Here is a 17,480-nt window from a genome sequence, read left to right as displayed (position 1 = left end):
CTTTTAGTGGGCAACTTTTTGTACAATTTGGAAGCAGGAAATTGTCCTGTTATCTGAGAAACTGCTTTCACTACTGTTTTTGCAGTTGGCAGTGAGTGAATGGAGAATCACTGGCAGGGAGCACTTGACCTTCTAGAGAGGTTTGTGAAACATTTGGTCTCCAGACACTGATTTAGCTTTGCTCAGCTGTGGTGATACCCTCGAACCTCAAGAACCCCAAGAATATCATTCATGCAAAACTCAGTTAATTTTTTGGCCATATGTGACCCTGTTCACCTCTGGCAACAACATATGTCCTGGATAATCAGATCATAAGTGAACAGTGCTAAGTGCAGGTGTGACTGGGGTCTGGGCAACACAGTTTATCATCTGTAATATTTATGACTAATTTGCATGGGATGAAAAATCTTGGTACAAATGACAGAGATGGCTTCTCAATTTACACACTTTACTAGAGAAAAGGCAGAAAACATGTCAAAACAATTAAAACAGCCATTATTCTGTTCACCCTAAACAGGTATCGGTCAACATCCCAACATAAAATCACACATTTTTCTCATTTTTTATGTTTTGATGTTCTGAGCTGCACAGTTGAAGAGGGACAGTATATATCAACTTGACTTTAGCCACAGAGAGCATAAGTAAACACTTTTGCCTCTTTTGCCACTTTTGCCATTTTAGCGACATGTTATTCGCATAGGATTACTATAACATGGTGTTATTTCTATGACTTGTTTTATAGCAGGAATCTTTGCTGGTGTTGGAGAGCGTAGTTTATAATAATAATTACATGGCAGATTTGGTCAAGACTAAAATCAGAGAAACACCAATTAAAATGATCCCAACTTACCATGTAAAACTAACCCCATCAGAAAAGTGTTTTAGCAGTAGAGATGCCACAGTACTACTCTTTCTCTTCCCAACCAACACTGATGTCAAAACCTTGAGTATCAATCAATATTGTTCCATTAAAAGTGACTAGGCTTTACAATGGCTATTTTTTTAATTGAAGCACTTAATTGAAGACAGGCATCTAAAAGTTGGCAATCATGCTCAAATAGTCCACAGCAAGAAATACATAGTGAACGTCATAGTGTGACTGTGTCCTATTTGAGCCTGGATTTGTGACAGAATTGGCTCCAATCCAGCTTTTTTTGTGTTCTTGAAAAATAAAAAAGCTCTTAAATATTTTTAACCCTACAATAGCCTCACTTTTGTCCTACACTGTACAAATGGACAATATAAGCCTCTAAAACTGTACCTTCTATTGAAATTCACAAAATATACCTGTTCTAACATCACTTCTAATTCATTTTCAAAAAGTTTATGAAAGGTTTTATTTTGTTTTTGCTCTATTTTGCTGTTCTTAGGTGATGAGCAGATTAAATTGAATGACTTATGTAACATTATAGACTACACGACAATTAAATAACCCACATAAGAAAACAATTCTGATTTTCTCAAGAAAATAAATAAGACTTTCTGAAGAGAAAATTTGAGAACTTCTTATGAGCGACTTATTGACTCCAATAAGACCAAAGTTTTTTCTTTGGAAAGCTTTGTTGTTACATTTCTTGCCTCAAGTAATTTACTATCAATTCTCAGGTAGAGAATACTAGTCCAGTGCTAACCTGCCATCTCCTTTTCCATCTCCGTCTGTCTCTCTTTGCGAGTGATCAACATATCCTTGTCCGCTGTAAAGGATTTATGCAAGCCAGTCATGGCCACTTGAGGAGATGGCTTTTCACTCTCCTCTGCTGGCCAATAAAAACTGAGCAGAGTGGAAGAGGAAGTAAGCAGCAGAGAGGAATGAAGTGCTGCCATGCTCAGCTCTTGCTGACAGAAGGAGCTTGTTTCTCACTCAGGTGTGTGTTTGTGTGAATTTCAGTGATGATAGTGGCAAACATATGGATATGTCAGTCTGCAAGAAAAGGTGATCAAGGCAGGGGCAGGGTTTGAGAAAGAAGACTGTCATTGTTTTTCTTTGCAGCATTTGAGAGTCAAGGCCTGTGACACTGGATTGGAAGGGAGTGTGCCAGTTTGAAACAACTTTGTGCTTAGTCGGCTTAATTAACTGATCTCTATGCACCAGGTCCTGTTATCATTTTTTTTCACAACACCGTGAAGAATATGTTAGACATCTGCTAACTGTGATGCCAGGTAATTATATTTGAAGCTCTTAATGGCAAGTCCATCCACCTGGCAGCTGTCTCAGCAATGCAAGAATATTTGGCTGGTTTGGCTGGTTGGATGTCCCTTGTAAGCCCTATAATATAAACTTTTGTCTAGTGGCAAAAAGAATGTTTATTAATAGACTTCCATTCAAAGTTATCTTCTTTTTCTGATGAATGTCTTTGGAATATTTCAAATTCTATCTGTATTCTTTCTATTATCAATCACCTTTTATGGTGTATGTTGTAAGAACTGGCTTTAAACATGTAAGAAATATCAGTGCTATATTATAATTGATGCCACCCTCATTAGAGAAATAAAATGGCTATCCATTAGAGCTCTCCATTCACCACAGTATCTTGCACTGTCGAATTAATTTTCAGGGCCATGTGTGGGAGAGGGTGGTTGACTAGCCCCATGATACGTGTAGAGAAAGCCTACAAATGAATGAATAGGCTTAATAAGAAACACATAATATATATATATATATATATATATATATATATATATATATATATATATATATATATATATATATAATGTCAAACAGCAAAATAATAAAAAGTAACATACTCATTCTAAATGATTGTGAAGCAACCAATCATGTGAACAACACACAAATTACATTCTTGTAGGCTACACAAAGGGCGGAGCCTTTAGACAGACACCCACAACTGTGGAAACTGCTCATAAGCACTTGGATACACAACAATAAAACTGACTTAAGGCAAGTATGATATGGCAATCATTTTCAATTTTTGACTAACACAGTTAGAAAATGGTTATACAGGACTGTGGGTGGGAATGGGACTAAATGCTGAGGTTGCTGGGGGAATTGTGAAAACAGTGCAGGTTTTCTGCAGGAGTAGGCATGACCTTTGTTGCTATACAGCATTTAAGAATTAAACTCTTAATTTCTATTTGTCAATCAGAAATCGCAGGGAAAAAATAGAAATAAATTCAATCTATTCTTGTCACAAACTTAGCCTGAGATAGTACACACTTACATTGTGTGATGTGATGCTGTTAGCTGTGATGCTATCTCTTCCTGTGGCATAAAATAGTGTGTTTTGGAGCTAGAACAAAGCCTCAATGAAGCAAGGCGACTTCTGGGTCAGAGTTTCTGCTAGGAATTTTTGGTACTGATTTACTTTATTCAGGAATGATGCAGTTTGCTGAACAAATTGGGTATATATCCGTCATATCTCTGTGCTAACATTGCACAATATCACAAAATGCCAAACATATCTAAGTTTCCCAACATCTTAAGATTCTCAAGATTCAACATAAAAGTGTGATCCTTGTTCTCCTCTTGTGCTCCTGAAGGCTGTTAAACCGGAGCGACACAAAAAACAATGCAGAGAACATTTATCAGTGTACAATTCTGAGCTTTATCCGGCGGATTATGGGCAAATGTTTTTATTGGCGGTCTGATCTATATAAACATGCGCTGCCACTTGTAAATAAAGTTTATGTAGACAACATTTACTTCCTGCAATACAACTATAATATTGCTTTATTTTAGCAGTTAATGCTAATATAGATGTTTAAACTGTAGAAAGTAGAACAGGACAGACATTGATTTGAAGTCTTTCTGAGGTTTGAATTTATGTAAAATATTGCTTTTGCTCATCAAACAAAAGTTTCATTCAAATTATTGTTATTTATAAGTCTAGTACACAGTAGCATGTCATGATGGGATGGTGGTGCCCAGTAACAAACTGTGACTATAAGAAGTAGCCCTTCTATTTGGGTCATAAATGTCAAAACATGGTCAAAAAATATAACTTCAATTATAAAACCACTTTAGGGATCAGCACTAAAACTTGTCTTTGTCTTAGTTAAACATGAATTACATCTGCCTAACATTTAATCTTTCAAAATGAGTTCTCTCAAATGGATTTAACACTGGTGTCTCAACCATATTAGCAGACTATGTAACATTAGCTATGTTTATTAAACCTGGTGCCTGAAGCTTTTCATTGGAGAAAATGTAGCCAGTAGTTTAAATGTAATCATTTTGCCTAATAATGCCACCTGACTGACATTTTCTACTGAAGTACATTTTCTACAGCTGATTGGCTCAGGGCAGTGCACTGAATCTGAAAGTGGGGAATCCATAGACTGCAGCACAGCCACAGCTTCTAGCTGTTGTAAATATGATTTGTAAAGCAACAATCATTTTTGGACCCTCCAGCTACTTTCACAGACACATTCCAAACAAAAACATCCAAATTTATTAGAAAAATATATATTTTATATATTTATGTATTTCAATATAGTTATTTCTTCATTGTTTGTGGTGACCAGCAGGGAGGCACTCCAGAGTTCATAATGGACGCAACGCCCCTGGTAACAAACACTTATTTCTTACCGTTTTGTGTAAGTGTGATGGCCATGTAGCGCTGGTCATTGGACTGGGCAGTCAACAGCAAAGCCGGGCCGTGCCTGGTCAGAAACCCAAATGCCACATTTTCTCGAGATTTGACAGACTCGGTGTATGTGCCGCTCTGCAACTGTTTGGCATCCTGGTTCCGCATGACAGAGAACGGCTCCTGAAGCGCATACGTCAGAGACGTTCCTCTCTCAAAGGACGCCGAGATAGCTAAAACAGACAGACAGACAGACAGACAGACAGTGAAAGAAAGACCAGGCAATCCCATGAAACACAAACAAAATCTCCATGAAACAGAGCTTTTACATTAGAGAGACTATTATCATCTAACCAAATGCAGAGTGCGAGTGCAGGCATCAGTGAATCAACAACTCATCCTCATCAATTTCAAACAGATGCATGGGACAAAAACACAGCATTAGCATCTTTTCTTCCTTATTACAGATTTTCCATCTAATTAGGGAATCAGCGTATGGAAGCTTGTTGCTGTGATGTGAATTATTAATTTTTTTTCACATCTCTTTTTTTGTTCACAGGCTGTCCAGCACATTCATCTGTAAACAGTCACAGCATAATATGACCCTTCCTGTAATCATGCTGTAAATAGACAGGGCCATTACAGCAGTAATCTGATTGACGGCTGCTGGGTGGGTCTCAAGGAGAAGCATGGAAGGTGTAATTAGATTCTACTTGGCAGGTGAAGCTTCTCTTCCATGGCCTGCCAACTCCGCATCAAAGGAATGGAGGAGAGCTGAGAGAAACAAGGACGCACTATCATCCCAACACAGCCTTCCTTCTGACCTTATAAAACACAGCTCTGAACACGTGAGATGACGGTTAAAAGTTCTTAGATTAAACAAGACAGTTTCAGCTGTCCTTTCAGATTTGAAAAAACACAGGAATTTCACATTTATAACACAGTTTTAAGCTCTTTACTTGTTATAATTAAAACTTTATCCCATGTAATGCACATTTCAATGTTTCTTTTAAGGCAACAAAAAAGGGCAACAAATATTTGCGAACAGTAGTTGATTTTCCATTTTTAAAGTGGCGTCCAGTCTAGAGTGAGTTAACAACTTCAACTCAAAAGTGCTGCAGTTCACTCATAGAGTCATACCTATGTAAGCAGATAGCGAAAGGAAAAGAACAATTATGGCTGAACGTTGAAGTAAAGCCTTGTAGCAGAGCAGAGGCCAGCAACATGTGACTCCTTTTACTGCTCTGTTGTGGCTAAAAATAAAATAATCCTCCTTTGCAGTAAAATAAAGCTCTGCTTATTGTTCTAATACAGTTTTAACAATAAATAGTCTGAAATGCTGGATGTAATGTAGCCTATGTCTGCTAATTTACCAGCCTTTAACACTGAAGACTGCTGGTCATAGCAACAACAACAATCTTGCCAGGCTAGTAGCTAACAAAACGGCAAAGAGAAAGATTTAAGATGATCAATAATTTAGAGATAATTATTTGTGTTCATAAGCACTCCAGCTTGTTTCTTGATATGTTTAATTTGAAATGAGGAACTGTCAAATACTAAGAAGTTGTGAAGCTGAAGTCAGCCTCTCTTTCACCAGCTTCTTGTTTAAATTTTCCTATTCCATCTTCATGGTGCTGCAGATACATTTCGCCACTTCAGGCACTATTTAAAGTGGAATGGAAAAATTACACAGACAGTTTAGAAAAAAACTAATCTGCATTTGCAGAAAATTCTCCTGCCAGAGATGTGAGAAAAGCGGCTATAGCTGAGCTAAAGCTTCCAGCAGAGCAAAGTTAAGTCTGTGTTTTTATTTATATTTTTGTCTACTCTAGGACACTATCTATCACATATTAACACACATTTTCAGCCAAGATGGTAAAATCTTACTTCAATAAAATAAATATGAAATCTTGTGGCTCCCAAGCTGGTTTGATTTTTACTGAAAGGATAAAATGGATCTTCTTAACAATTGGGTTGACGGCCCCTTCTTTAAGTGAATGCAGCATATGAAAGTCTGACATTCTACGGATGCACAACGCTACCTTCAACCACCAGAAAACAAAGTAGGCTGGTCTGGACTCTGAAGCAGCGAATAGAATCTTCCACCCCATGCTGGCCTTCTGCATATTCATTATTGTATTATTTATTGTCATCTACTGCTGCAGCTCACTGTAGGCTTTTGGCATTGCTTTTCCACATAGTGGTAATTTTTATTAAAATATAAATTTTTTGTTGCATGTAAACGTGAGCTTTACCTTTTTTCATACATGTAATTTTATAGTGTAGCATTTCTAAATGGGTTTCTACATGTCTGTGATTTTTTATGTTTTATAATCACATAATTGGGGTTAAACTACACTCTTGGAGTGGATCTTCAAATGGTTCTATATAGAACCACAAACACTCAAAGAAGACTTTGCATGATTATAAAGGGTTTTTTGCGTCATGAAAGAGTTCTTCAAATGCATGAACAATGTGCTGTAGATGGTTCTATATAGAACCTTTTTTAAAAAGGTTCTTTTATTGTTATGATGTTAAGCTTGTAACAATGGAAGACCCTTTTTTGGTGCTACATAACATTTTATCCATCTATCTGATGAACACTTCCATGATGCAAAGAACCCTTTTATACTACAGAACCATTTTCTTTACTAAAGAACCCTTTAGGAACCATCTTTTTTAAGCATGCAGGCTGGAAAGCACCACTGGTTTTTATAAACAGCAAATGGCCCTGAGCTCAGATGCTCTAATTTGGTGAAAGCGTAAATAATTTTCAACACCGTCTTCATGAGATTCATTTCATTATCAGATGTGATAACTGCACTGACAGAAAAATCTTGAGTTTTTTAACAAATATCTCCTCTTCTTCTGCCTTTTGTTGCTGCATGTGGTGGCACATTTACCCTCCTTGTATAGTTCCACCAAATTCCACAAGTATGTATTGAATCCTTTCTGCTGTTTCATGATGTTTGAGCTTAAACTAAAATATGTCAACTAGATACTTTGGTTTATTTCAATAGCGATGCTGTGAAGGTGAAGGAAGAAACAGTTTGGTGACATCCGTCTCTTGCATGAAAAAGAAGTTTATTTGCACTTAGAGATCGATGTCAAAATCAAGCCTTCGCGAAACAGCTTGGAGAGAATGTGCGCCGATTATTCTCTACACAAAGCTTTAAGTCCATGTCTTTATACCCCAGTTGTTTTCGACATAAGGTCATAGTCCACATCAGTTTTTGTCATGTGAAGCTTTCAGATAACACTCTCCTAGATGCATATGTGAGGCCACCTTTAGTCAAGCTAAACATTCATATGAAGTGAAAAACCCCAGCAGCTCATAGTGTTTGTAGATGGGTGATACTGCTTGCAACAATTCTGTAGTAAGACTTTACCAAAACTGACAAACAAGAAATACCAAAACACTTAAGACAATAAAGAGAAATATAAAGTTTTTCATTATATCTGTGCTGCATATAAATATGGCCATATTGGAGACACCTATTGAAAAAATAACCCCTGCACGTTATCATATAACACTCATAGTTTTTGAGAAGAGTGGGGCACAAAATGTTCTTGCTTTGAAAAAGATGAATTTTTTATACCAGTAACCAACACATATCTGCTACAAATGAAGAAATTAAGAAGTTTCCAATATCTATTACCATCAAACAATTGATATGAAAATGGCAGGAGTGCAAATGTTACATCTTATCCCATTGGCAGGGCCAGCTGTAACGTATGGAGGAGCTAGTTGTAGCAATGTCATTTAAACCAAATGAACTGTCCAATTTAAACACATAGAATTAAGAACACCAGACAAAAATGTATCACATGCAATATTTCCTTTCTAATACTTGAATAGTTAGCCTTAATAACAGCATCAGTCATGTCAGGTAAGGACTGCAGCAGTCTCTTGAAATATGTTGCATTTACATGTTATCTAAAGTGAATTTGGTGAATGTGCTTTTAATATACTTCCCATTTTCAGTGTTTGCAATTTATATGGGTGGGATTTGGACTCTCAGTGTTTGCTGTAGAAGGCTTAGTTGTAACACATTAAAACCCTGCCATGTGGTGGCTTTTCTTCAGCTTGTTTGTCCTTGCTTAAGATGTTTACATTCTTCAAAATATTATTCCAATATTGGAGTGACTTATATTCACAACTCAGCAACTGACAATCACTTATGATGAAAACATGTATAAAAACATAAAAACGTCTTCAGTGTGAATCAATAGCAATATCAATCTCATTGCTGTCAACATTCGCAGATGATCTAACTGTGGAGATATAAGAACATGACCAAAAGCACATTCTACTGGAACTGTTCACATTCTGAGGTGAAAAATCAATACTGTGCTTGAAGCAGCTCTTGTTGTACCCATGTATGCTTATGAGCCTCTATCAAGAAAATGTGTGTGCGTATATATATATATATATATATATGTATATATGTGTGTATATATACACTGCTCAAAAAAATAAAGGGAACACTCAAATAACAAGACTTACTCAAGACTTGCTGAAGTGCAAACCAAGCATCAGAATGGGGACATACCTTTGAACAGGCTGGTCTTATAGAGTATTTCAGAAACTGCTGATCTACTAGGATTTTCATGCAAACCATCTCTAGTGTTTACAGAGAGCAGTCAGAAAAAGAGAAAATATCCAGTGAGCGGCAGTTGTGTGGATGAAAATTCCTTGTTGATGTGAGAGGTCAGAGGAGAATGGGCAGACTGGTTTGAGATGAAAGAAAGGCAGCAGTAACTCAAATAACCAACCAAAAAATCTCTGAGGAACGTTTCCAACACCTCGTTGAAAGTATATATGTATGTGTGTTCGTGTGTGTGTGTGTGTGTGTGTGTGTGTGTGTGTGTTATGCTGATCAGGCATAACATTATGACCACTTCCTTGTTTCTATGTTCGTTGTCCATTTTATCAGCTCCTCTTACTATATAGGTGCACTTTGTAGTTCTACAGATACAGACTGTAGTCCATCTGCTTCTCTGCATACTTTGTTAGCCCCCTTTTACTCTGTTCTTCAGTGGTCAGGACCCCATGAACCCTCACAGAGTAGGTACTATTTGGGTGGTGGATCAGTCTCAGCACTGCAGTAGCACTGATGTGTAACAAAAGGGACTTCAGTGGCTGAGCTATTCTTAGGTTATAGAAGTGTGTAATAAAACTTTGGGCCAGCTGGTGGGCCCTGGCCATTTCAGAGGTTAAACTAAGCAAATAAAAATAAATTGTGCACTACAATTTGCAGAAAAAATGCCTTAGGATTTAAAAGATCCATTTTTCAACCAAACATATATCTACAGGGTATTTACAACAATATAGATCAGATGCAATTATGCAAATGTTCTGCTGGACTAGATAAGTGGAAGCTGCGGCATGTTTTGACTGTGATGCCGCATAAGTGCATTTTATTTGTTCACCAGACACACACACACACACACACACACACACACACACACACACACACACACACACACACACACACATCTTCTAAGCCGCTTATCCTTCTGGGTCGTGGGGGGAGCTGGAGCCTATCCCAGCAGTCATTGGGTGGAAGTCAGGATACACCCTGGACAGGTCATCCATTGCAGGACAGACAGACAGACATATACATTCACATACACTGACACTCATACCTAGGGGTGATTTAGCATCTCCATTTAGCCTGACTGTGTGTCTTTGGACTGTGGGAGGAAACCAGAGAACCAGGAGGAAACCCACACATGCAAACTCTACACAGAAACGACCCTGGTAGCCCAGCCGGGCAATCAAACCAAGGCCCTTCTTGCTGTGAACTTATTCATGCTTGACTAAACACCAAACCCAGCACCAACAATTCCAACACCAGTTACATAACGCTTCTGAAGAGGGGTCTCACCTGTTCTGCACTTGGGGCCGTCAAAGGCTGTATGTGTGCAGTCACACACATAGCTGTTCCTGTTCTCCACACATCTTCCTCCATTATGGCAGAGGCTATCACTGCTGCAGTGACCTGGGCAGCCAGAATTCATGCCGGGTGTCATCTTAGCCCGCTCGTTAAGGTCAAAGGTCATTCCGTTTATGCTGAGAGCACGCAGACACCCGAGGAAACCCTTCTGAGTTGTGGGTGCTCCTCCTGAGGGATGAGAGTGAAATAACTTTCCTTAATGACAATTTAGACATCATTAAAGCAACAGAACATGAGAGGGAGTGTGCTGTCCTTGATGATATAAGGCCTTGAGTCAAGCCGCTTTTGTACAACAATTTTTCAAATTAAAGGAAAAATGAGCAAAAAAGCTATAGTACTTGTTTAGTACTTGTTTCTAATATTGGCAAATTTCTCTGCCAAACGAGTAGTTCCATCAGATTAAGCAAACACTGAAACCAGTGGTCCATGGAGTGGCATCTGTAGCCCTGCAGACCTGGCTGGACAAGGCCTTACATTGGGCAGAAGAACTTCAAACTTAATAAATTCTTATTTAAACTGAGCAAGTCAAAATACTTAACACGAAGGTATGTGATTATTTCAACATCATGAGTAGTGATTTTGAGCAAATTTGCCAGAGTGCAGTAATTGGTGACAAATTTAATGGAAGTTAGCTTTACTAAACGATAGGATTAAAATAAGAGTAGCCTTAACTAAAACCTAAATCACAGAAACAAAGAGATTCAATGTGTGCTTCTAACAATCATTAGAAAAAGAAAAATGATCATAATCATAATTTGGGCGAAACCGGTTATTTAAAAGCATGTAAAACCCAAAAATAAGGAGAAACAGCTTTTCTAGTACTATTTTATTTATTTCCTTCATCAAATTATTATAATGTGACATGCACAGCAGGTATTTGTTTCCATAAAAATATGTAAAATTTTCTGTCTCTTAGGACAAACAATAGAAGTCATGTTAACACCAAAAATTAGACAAGCTTTTCCCAGGTATTAAATAATGCACAGCTAGTATTTACCATTTTACCAGCCTTTACCAGTCTTGGTAAATCAAAATAGGTCTTTAATTTTAATAATCTCCTCCCAATATTTTGCACTTTGAGAGGAAAATGCCTATAAATACAAAAATATATATAAATAAATGTAAAGAGGCAAAGTAGGGTGCAATAGTCTTATCATAAGTGGTGAATAGCCATTACACTCGTGATTTTATGATAGCACAAAACATCAGTAAATCCTCCCCTACATGTTGATCATTTTGTAGACAGCTTCTTATCCATTATTTCTTAATGAAGGATATTAATAGGGAGTTTGCCCCCACCCCTCTCTTTGCAGCAGTAACTGCCTCTACTCTTCTGGGAGCACTAGATGCTGGAACTTTGAGGATTTGACTGCATTCAGTTACAAGAGCATTACTGAGCAAGGTATTGAATGATCAGTTTTGGATCACAGACTCCAACTCATCCCAAATGTATGGCTAGAGCTCCATCACTCTTGATAACACAATTCCACTGATTTACAGCCCAATGCTGTGGGTTTACACCTTTCTAGGCTTTATATCTCAATACTTGGCAAAGGGCATGGTAACCATAGGGCCACATGAGGCTGCTCCAGAGTGATCTGTTCTATTAGCAGTGCTTTTCTAATGAGATTATACCAGCTGTATGTGCACAGCTGTTTCAGGAATGAGGCGCTTTACTGTAGATGAATGAACTAATTAGAAAGGGTGTCTACATACTTTTGGATACACAGTGGGGTTGGCTTACATTTATCTAAACTGAGATTTCTTCTTGCTAAGCTGAGGCTTTGCCCAGCCTGGGGCTTGGTCTTTGTAGCTGCAGTTTGAATAGTAGCAGACATTTAACATCACAGAAAGAGAAACATTTTTCAATCAGACAGATTGTGCAGACAAAATGAAATGGCCTACAAAATGCCTTTATTTGTACTACACACATATTTCTCAACTGCTTGTCAGCTAGTTATTTACTTTACTCAGTAAATCCACTAAAATGACGAATGAGCAGTTGTAGATGTCATTTTACATGTATTTTATTGTACACTCTCTATGACTGCGGTGTGTTTTACAAGCACTTGTTACATATCGCTGCTGTCGGAAGAAAACCTTGTATCTCCAAAATAGTGGAATTAATGGAACCAGAATTTTTCCCATGTCATTTTGGGTAATTGATTTTAGGCCACTCATCCCAAAATTGACAAACAATGTGAAGAGTAAAAGATACTTTCAAATTATGTCAAAAACTGAAAAATGCCAAAAATGGAGATACAAGATTTTCTTCCGACAGCAACAATATGCTTCTTTATGTATGTAAAAGCCACTGGCCTTAATTTCTTTTTATTACCAGCTTCATTACCAGCTGGAAAAAAAACTTGAAAATAAATAAGAAAGATGGGAAGAATGGAGACGTTTTGTGGAATGAAATATGCAGATTGTGGTCGGACAGCTCATTTTAAATCTGATTGTTTTTCCAAATGTGCAGACCAACAAAATGCAATTACACTGTATGTCAATCACACAAGTCCTACAGATACAAAATGACCATGTAATCAGGAACTCTCAGCTTGTCATTCCGACTGTATGGAAATCTCAGGCACTATAGCCAGAGATGAATAATTCATTCTGATTACATAATTGCTCAGAAGGGCACTGCCCAGGCTGTCAGAGAACAGCATTCGGCTCAATCGCATATCACAGAACAAAGCAACTTCAAATACACACTTGATAAAATGTAGTCCATTGCAACTCAAGTGACTTTGGTAATCAAGTCATTCTTCAAAGCGATGAAGTCTAATTTGAGACTGGAGGATTGATTACAGCTTAATGGAGCAGTAATTCAGAGGCGTACGTCTTGCTGTTAACCAATCCCCTGAACAGTTAATAAGTGAGGTTCTTTAACAGTTTAAACCTGTTTAGGTCAGAGGCTAATCAAGGGAACATTAGAAAAGCCAAGCTTGTTACTTTCACTGTATGTACTATATATTTTCTAGATGATCTAAAGTTTGTTGATTTTTTATTTGTATTTTTTTCTGGAAAGTGCAAAAAAACAGAATTTCATCAGGATCTGATGAAGTTTTAATAAGCCTCATATTTCAAGTGAAATAATAAAACCTAGGTCCTTGGAACTGATGTGGATTAATAGGTTTTTAAAGAAACACAACCACATGTGTATCAACTGAAAAGCTTAGTAGAGATTTACATGTGCCTGATAAAGGGCTCCTTACTGCACAGCTATTTTTGACATGGACTATGCAGGAGACTATGCCGTTTGAACCATGATGTATATATAAACACATCAAGTATGCCTCATTCAGAAGTCAGCAAACATAAAACATAAAAGTGATGAAAGGACAGACTCAAATTTATCCTTCAAGAGAGCCCATATCCTATACTTTTCTTTTTTCTTTCTTGCTTCGTTTTTTCCTTCAAAGTCTACTTATGATGTTTGTCAGTTTATGTACTAAAACAGTCATAATTTACCTTTACATGACCATTTTCCAATTTCTTTCTATCTCCAAGAATTAAACAGGCTGCCTTCAAGACAGATATAGTTATATGAGCTTTGCTCTGACTGGCCTTATGCCTCATTCAAAAAGCAGTGCAGGCTGAAACACTTCTTATAGCTTCAGCATGAATGAGTGGAACTAAACTGTGTGTTTTGGTGCCCTTGGTCAAATTAGTTGATTTTCTAAGCTAAAAAAAAGTACACATCTCCTCAGAGAACAAAATTCTACACATTTAAATGCACATTTACTGTTTTTGCTTAAGTTAATATATTGGAGAAATGTGGCCTGTGCAAAAGTTACAGCAGGGTTTTAAATTTTATGCCTTATTTTCTTTTCCAGTTAAACTTAAATAAATTGAAACTGAGCACTAAAATTTGCAGTAAAATGCCATTTTAAAGTTTGTTCCCTGTAGAGGATGCGCTAATTTATTTTCTCTTACAAACTCAAGAAAACATGCAATTTGTAAAGGGGTATGTACACTTTTGTATATGACGCACTGGTTCTGGTGACATTGCAAAAACAATGAAGCTAAAACATGCCTTCAGGTTTTTATATATATATATATATATATATATATATATATATATATATATATATATATATATATATACTTCTGCACGTTAATGCACAATTACTGTCTATTTGCTGATCTGATGCCATATATATATACATATATACACATCTCCATGTCCACCTTAACTACATCCATAAACCTTCTCTGAGGTCCACCTCTTCTCCTTCTGCCCGGCAGCTCCATCTCCAACATTCTTTGACCAATATATCCACTATTCCTCCTCAACACATGTCCACACCATGTCAACCTGGCCTCTCTGGCTTTATCTCCAAACTGCTCCACCTTCACTGTCCCTCTGATCTGCTCATTTCTAATCTTGTCCATCCTTGTCACTCCCAACGGAAATCTCAGCATCTTCATCTCTGCCACCTCCAGCTCAGCCTCCTGTCTTTTAGACAGAGCCACAGTCTCCAAACCATACATCATAGCAGGACGCACTACTGTCTTGCCTGCACTGTCTTCTTCACCTCTTTTCTACACTGTCCATTGCTCTGGATGGTTGATGTTATTTGAAGTCATCCACCTTTACAACCTCTACTCCTTGCATCTTCACCTTTCCACCTGCCTCCCTCTCATTCACACACATGTATTCCGTCTTATCTCTACTGACCTTCATTCCTCTCCTCTCCAGTGCAAACCTCCACCTCTCCAGACTCTCTTCCACCTGCTCTCTACTCTCACCACAGATTACAATGTCATCTGCAAACATCATGGTCCATGGAGCCTCCTGCCTGACCTCATCTGTCAACCTTTCCATCACCACTGAAAACAAGAAGGGGCTCAAAGCTGATCCCTGATGTAACCCAACCTTCACCATGAAACCATTTGTCACTCCAACTGCACACCTCACCACTGTCTCACTATCCTCATACATGTCCTGCACCACCCTTTTCAGCAACACCTGACTTCCTCATACAGTACCACAGTTCCTCTCTTGGCACCCTATCATATGCCTTCTCTAGATCCACAAAGACACAATGTAGCTCCTTCTGAACTTCTCTGTACTTCTCTACCAACACTCTCAATGCAAAAATTGCATCTGTGATACTATTTCTGGGCATGAAACCAAACTGCTGCTCACTGATCTGAACCTCTCGCTTTAGCCTTGCTTCAACAACTCTTTCCCATACCTTCATGGTGTGGATCATCAACTTTATACCTCTGTAGTTACTGCAGCTCTGCACATCACCCTTGTTCTTAAAAATGGGGACCAGTACACTACTTCTCCACTCATCAGGCATCCTCTCACTCTCCAGGATTTTGTTAAACAACCTGGTTAAAAAGTCCACTGCCTTCTCTCCTAAACATCTCCATACATCCACAGGTATGTCATCTGGACCAACTGCCTTTCCATTCTTCATCCTTTTTAAAGCTGCCCTCACTTCCACTTTACTAATTCTCTGCACTTCCTGGTCCACTATTTCTCCCCTGTCTTCCTCTCTCTCTCGTTTTCCTCATTCATCAGTTCTTTAAAGTACTCCTTCCATCATCTCATCACTCTCTGTTCACTCAATAGTACATTTCCCTCTCTATCCTTTATCAGCCTAACCTGCTGTACATCCTTTCCAGCTCTATCTCTCTGTTTAGCCACGCGATACAAGTCCTTTACTCCTTCTTTACTGTCCAGCCTCTCATACAGGCCTGAGCCATTGCCTTTGCCTTTGCCACCATTCTTTTCGCTATGTGACTAGCCTCACGGTACTCCTGCCTACTTCCTTCATCTCTCTGGTTATCCCACTTTTTCTTAGCTGCCTTCTTCTTCTGAATACTCTCCTGGACTTCCTCATTCCACCACCAACTTTTCTTGTCTTCTTTCCTCTGACCAGACGAAACACCCAACACATTTTTGCCAGTTTCTATCACCACCTTAGCTGTAGTTTCCCAGTCCTCAGGTAGTTCCTCACTGCCCCCAAGGGCCTGTTACAATTTTTCCCTGAACTGCCTGCAACCATCCTCCTCCTTCAGCTTCCACCATCTAATCTTTGGCTCTGTCTTCACTCTCTTCCTCTTCTTTGTTTCTAATCTCATTCTACAGACAACCACCCTATGCTGCCTTGCTACACTTTCCCCTGGCACCACTTTACAATCTCCAGTCTCCTTTAGGTGGCATCTCCTGCTAAGGATATAATCCACCTGTGTGCACCTCCCTCCACTCTTGTATGTCACCCTGTGTTATTCCCTCTTCTGAAAATACGTGTTCACCACAGACATTTCCCTTCTCTTTGCAAAATCTACAACCATCTGACCTTCCGCATTTCTGTCTTTCACACCATACATACCCAGCACCTCTTCATCCCCTCTGTTCCCTTCACCAACATGTCCATTGAAGTCTGCACCAATCACCAATCTCTCCTCTCTAGGGACACCATCTACCACTTCATCTATCTTACTCCAAAATTCCTCTTTCTCCTCTAACTGACAACCAACCTGTGGTGCATATGAACCGACCACATTCAAAATTACACCATCAACCTCCAACTTCAGGCTCATGATCCTGTCTGACACTTTCTTTACATCCAGAACACTTTTCACAATATGTTCCTTTAGGATTATCCCTACTCCATTTCTCTTCCTCTCTACACCATGATAGAACAATTTGAATCCACCTCCAATGTTCCTGGCCTTGCTTCCTTTCCATCTGGTCTCCTGGACACACAGAATATCTACCTTCCTTCTCTCCATCATGTCTGCAAGCTCTCTGCCTTTACCAGTCATTGTCCCTATGTTCAGAGTCCCTACTCTAACCTCCACACTCCTGCCTTTCCTTCTCTCTCGCTGCCTTCTATCCCACCTTCCTCCTCTCCTCTTTGATGGTCTTTGACCTACAGTAGTCCAATTTCCACCGGCACCCTGCTGGTCAACAGCACCAGAGGTGGTCGTTGTTAACCCGGACCTCGACCAT

General features: G+C 38.7%; 1 protein-coding gene across 1 annotated transcript in view; it reads right to left on the bottom strand.

Moving 5' to 3' along the window:
* The window catches only part of cntnap5l (contactin associated protein family member 5 like), a 212,117-nt gene that overhangs the window by 20,436 nt on the left and 174,201 nt on the right, over positions 1 to 17,480 (bottom strand). The window contains exons 18-19 of the mRNA XM_017718593.2: positions 10,436 to 10,672; positions 4,547 to 4,777 (exon numbers count right to left, since the gene is read on the bottom strand). Coding sequence (XP_017574082.1) covers positions 4,547 to 4,777; positions 10,436 to 10,672 — 468 coding nt within the window. The remainder of the gene's footprint in view (positions 1 to 4,546; positions 4,778 to 10,435; positions 10,673 to 17,480) is intronic.

Source organism: Pygocentrus nattereri, chromosome 15 (genome assembly GCF_015220715.1).
Source record: "Pygocentrus nattereri isolate fPygNat1 chromosome 15, fPygNat1.pri, whole genome shotgun sequence".
In the NCBI taxonomy this organism is placed as follows: Eukaryota; Metazoa; Chordata; class Actinopteri; order Characiformes; family Serrasalmidae; genus Pygocentrus; species Pygocentrus nattereri.
The sequence above is the reverse complement of the archived record's forward strand: the minus strand, read 5'-3'. Positions and strand labels throughout refer to the sequence as shown.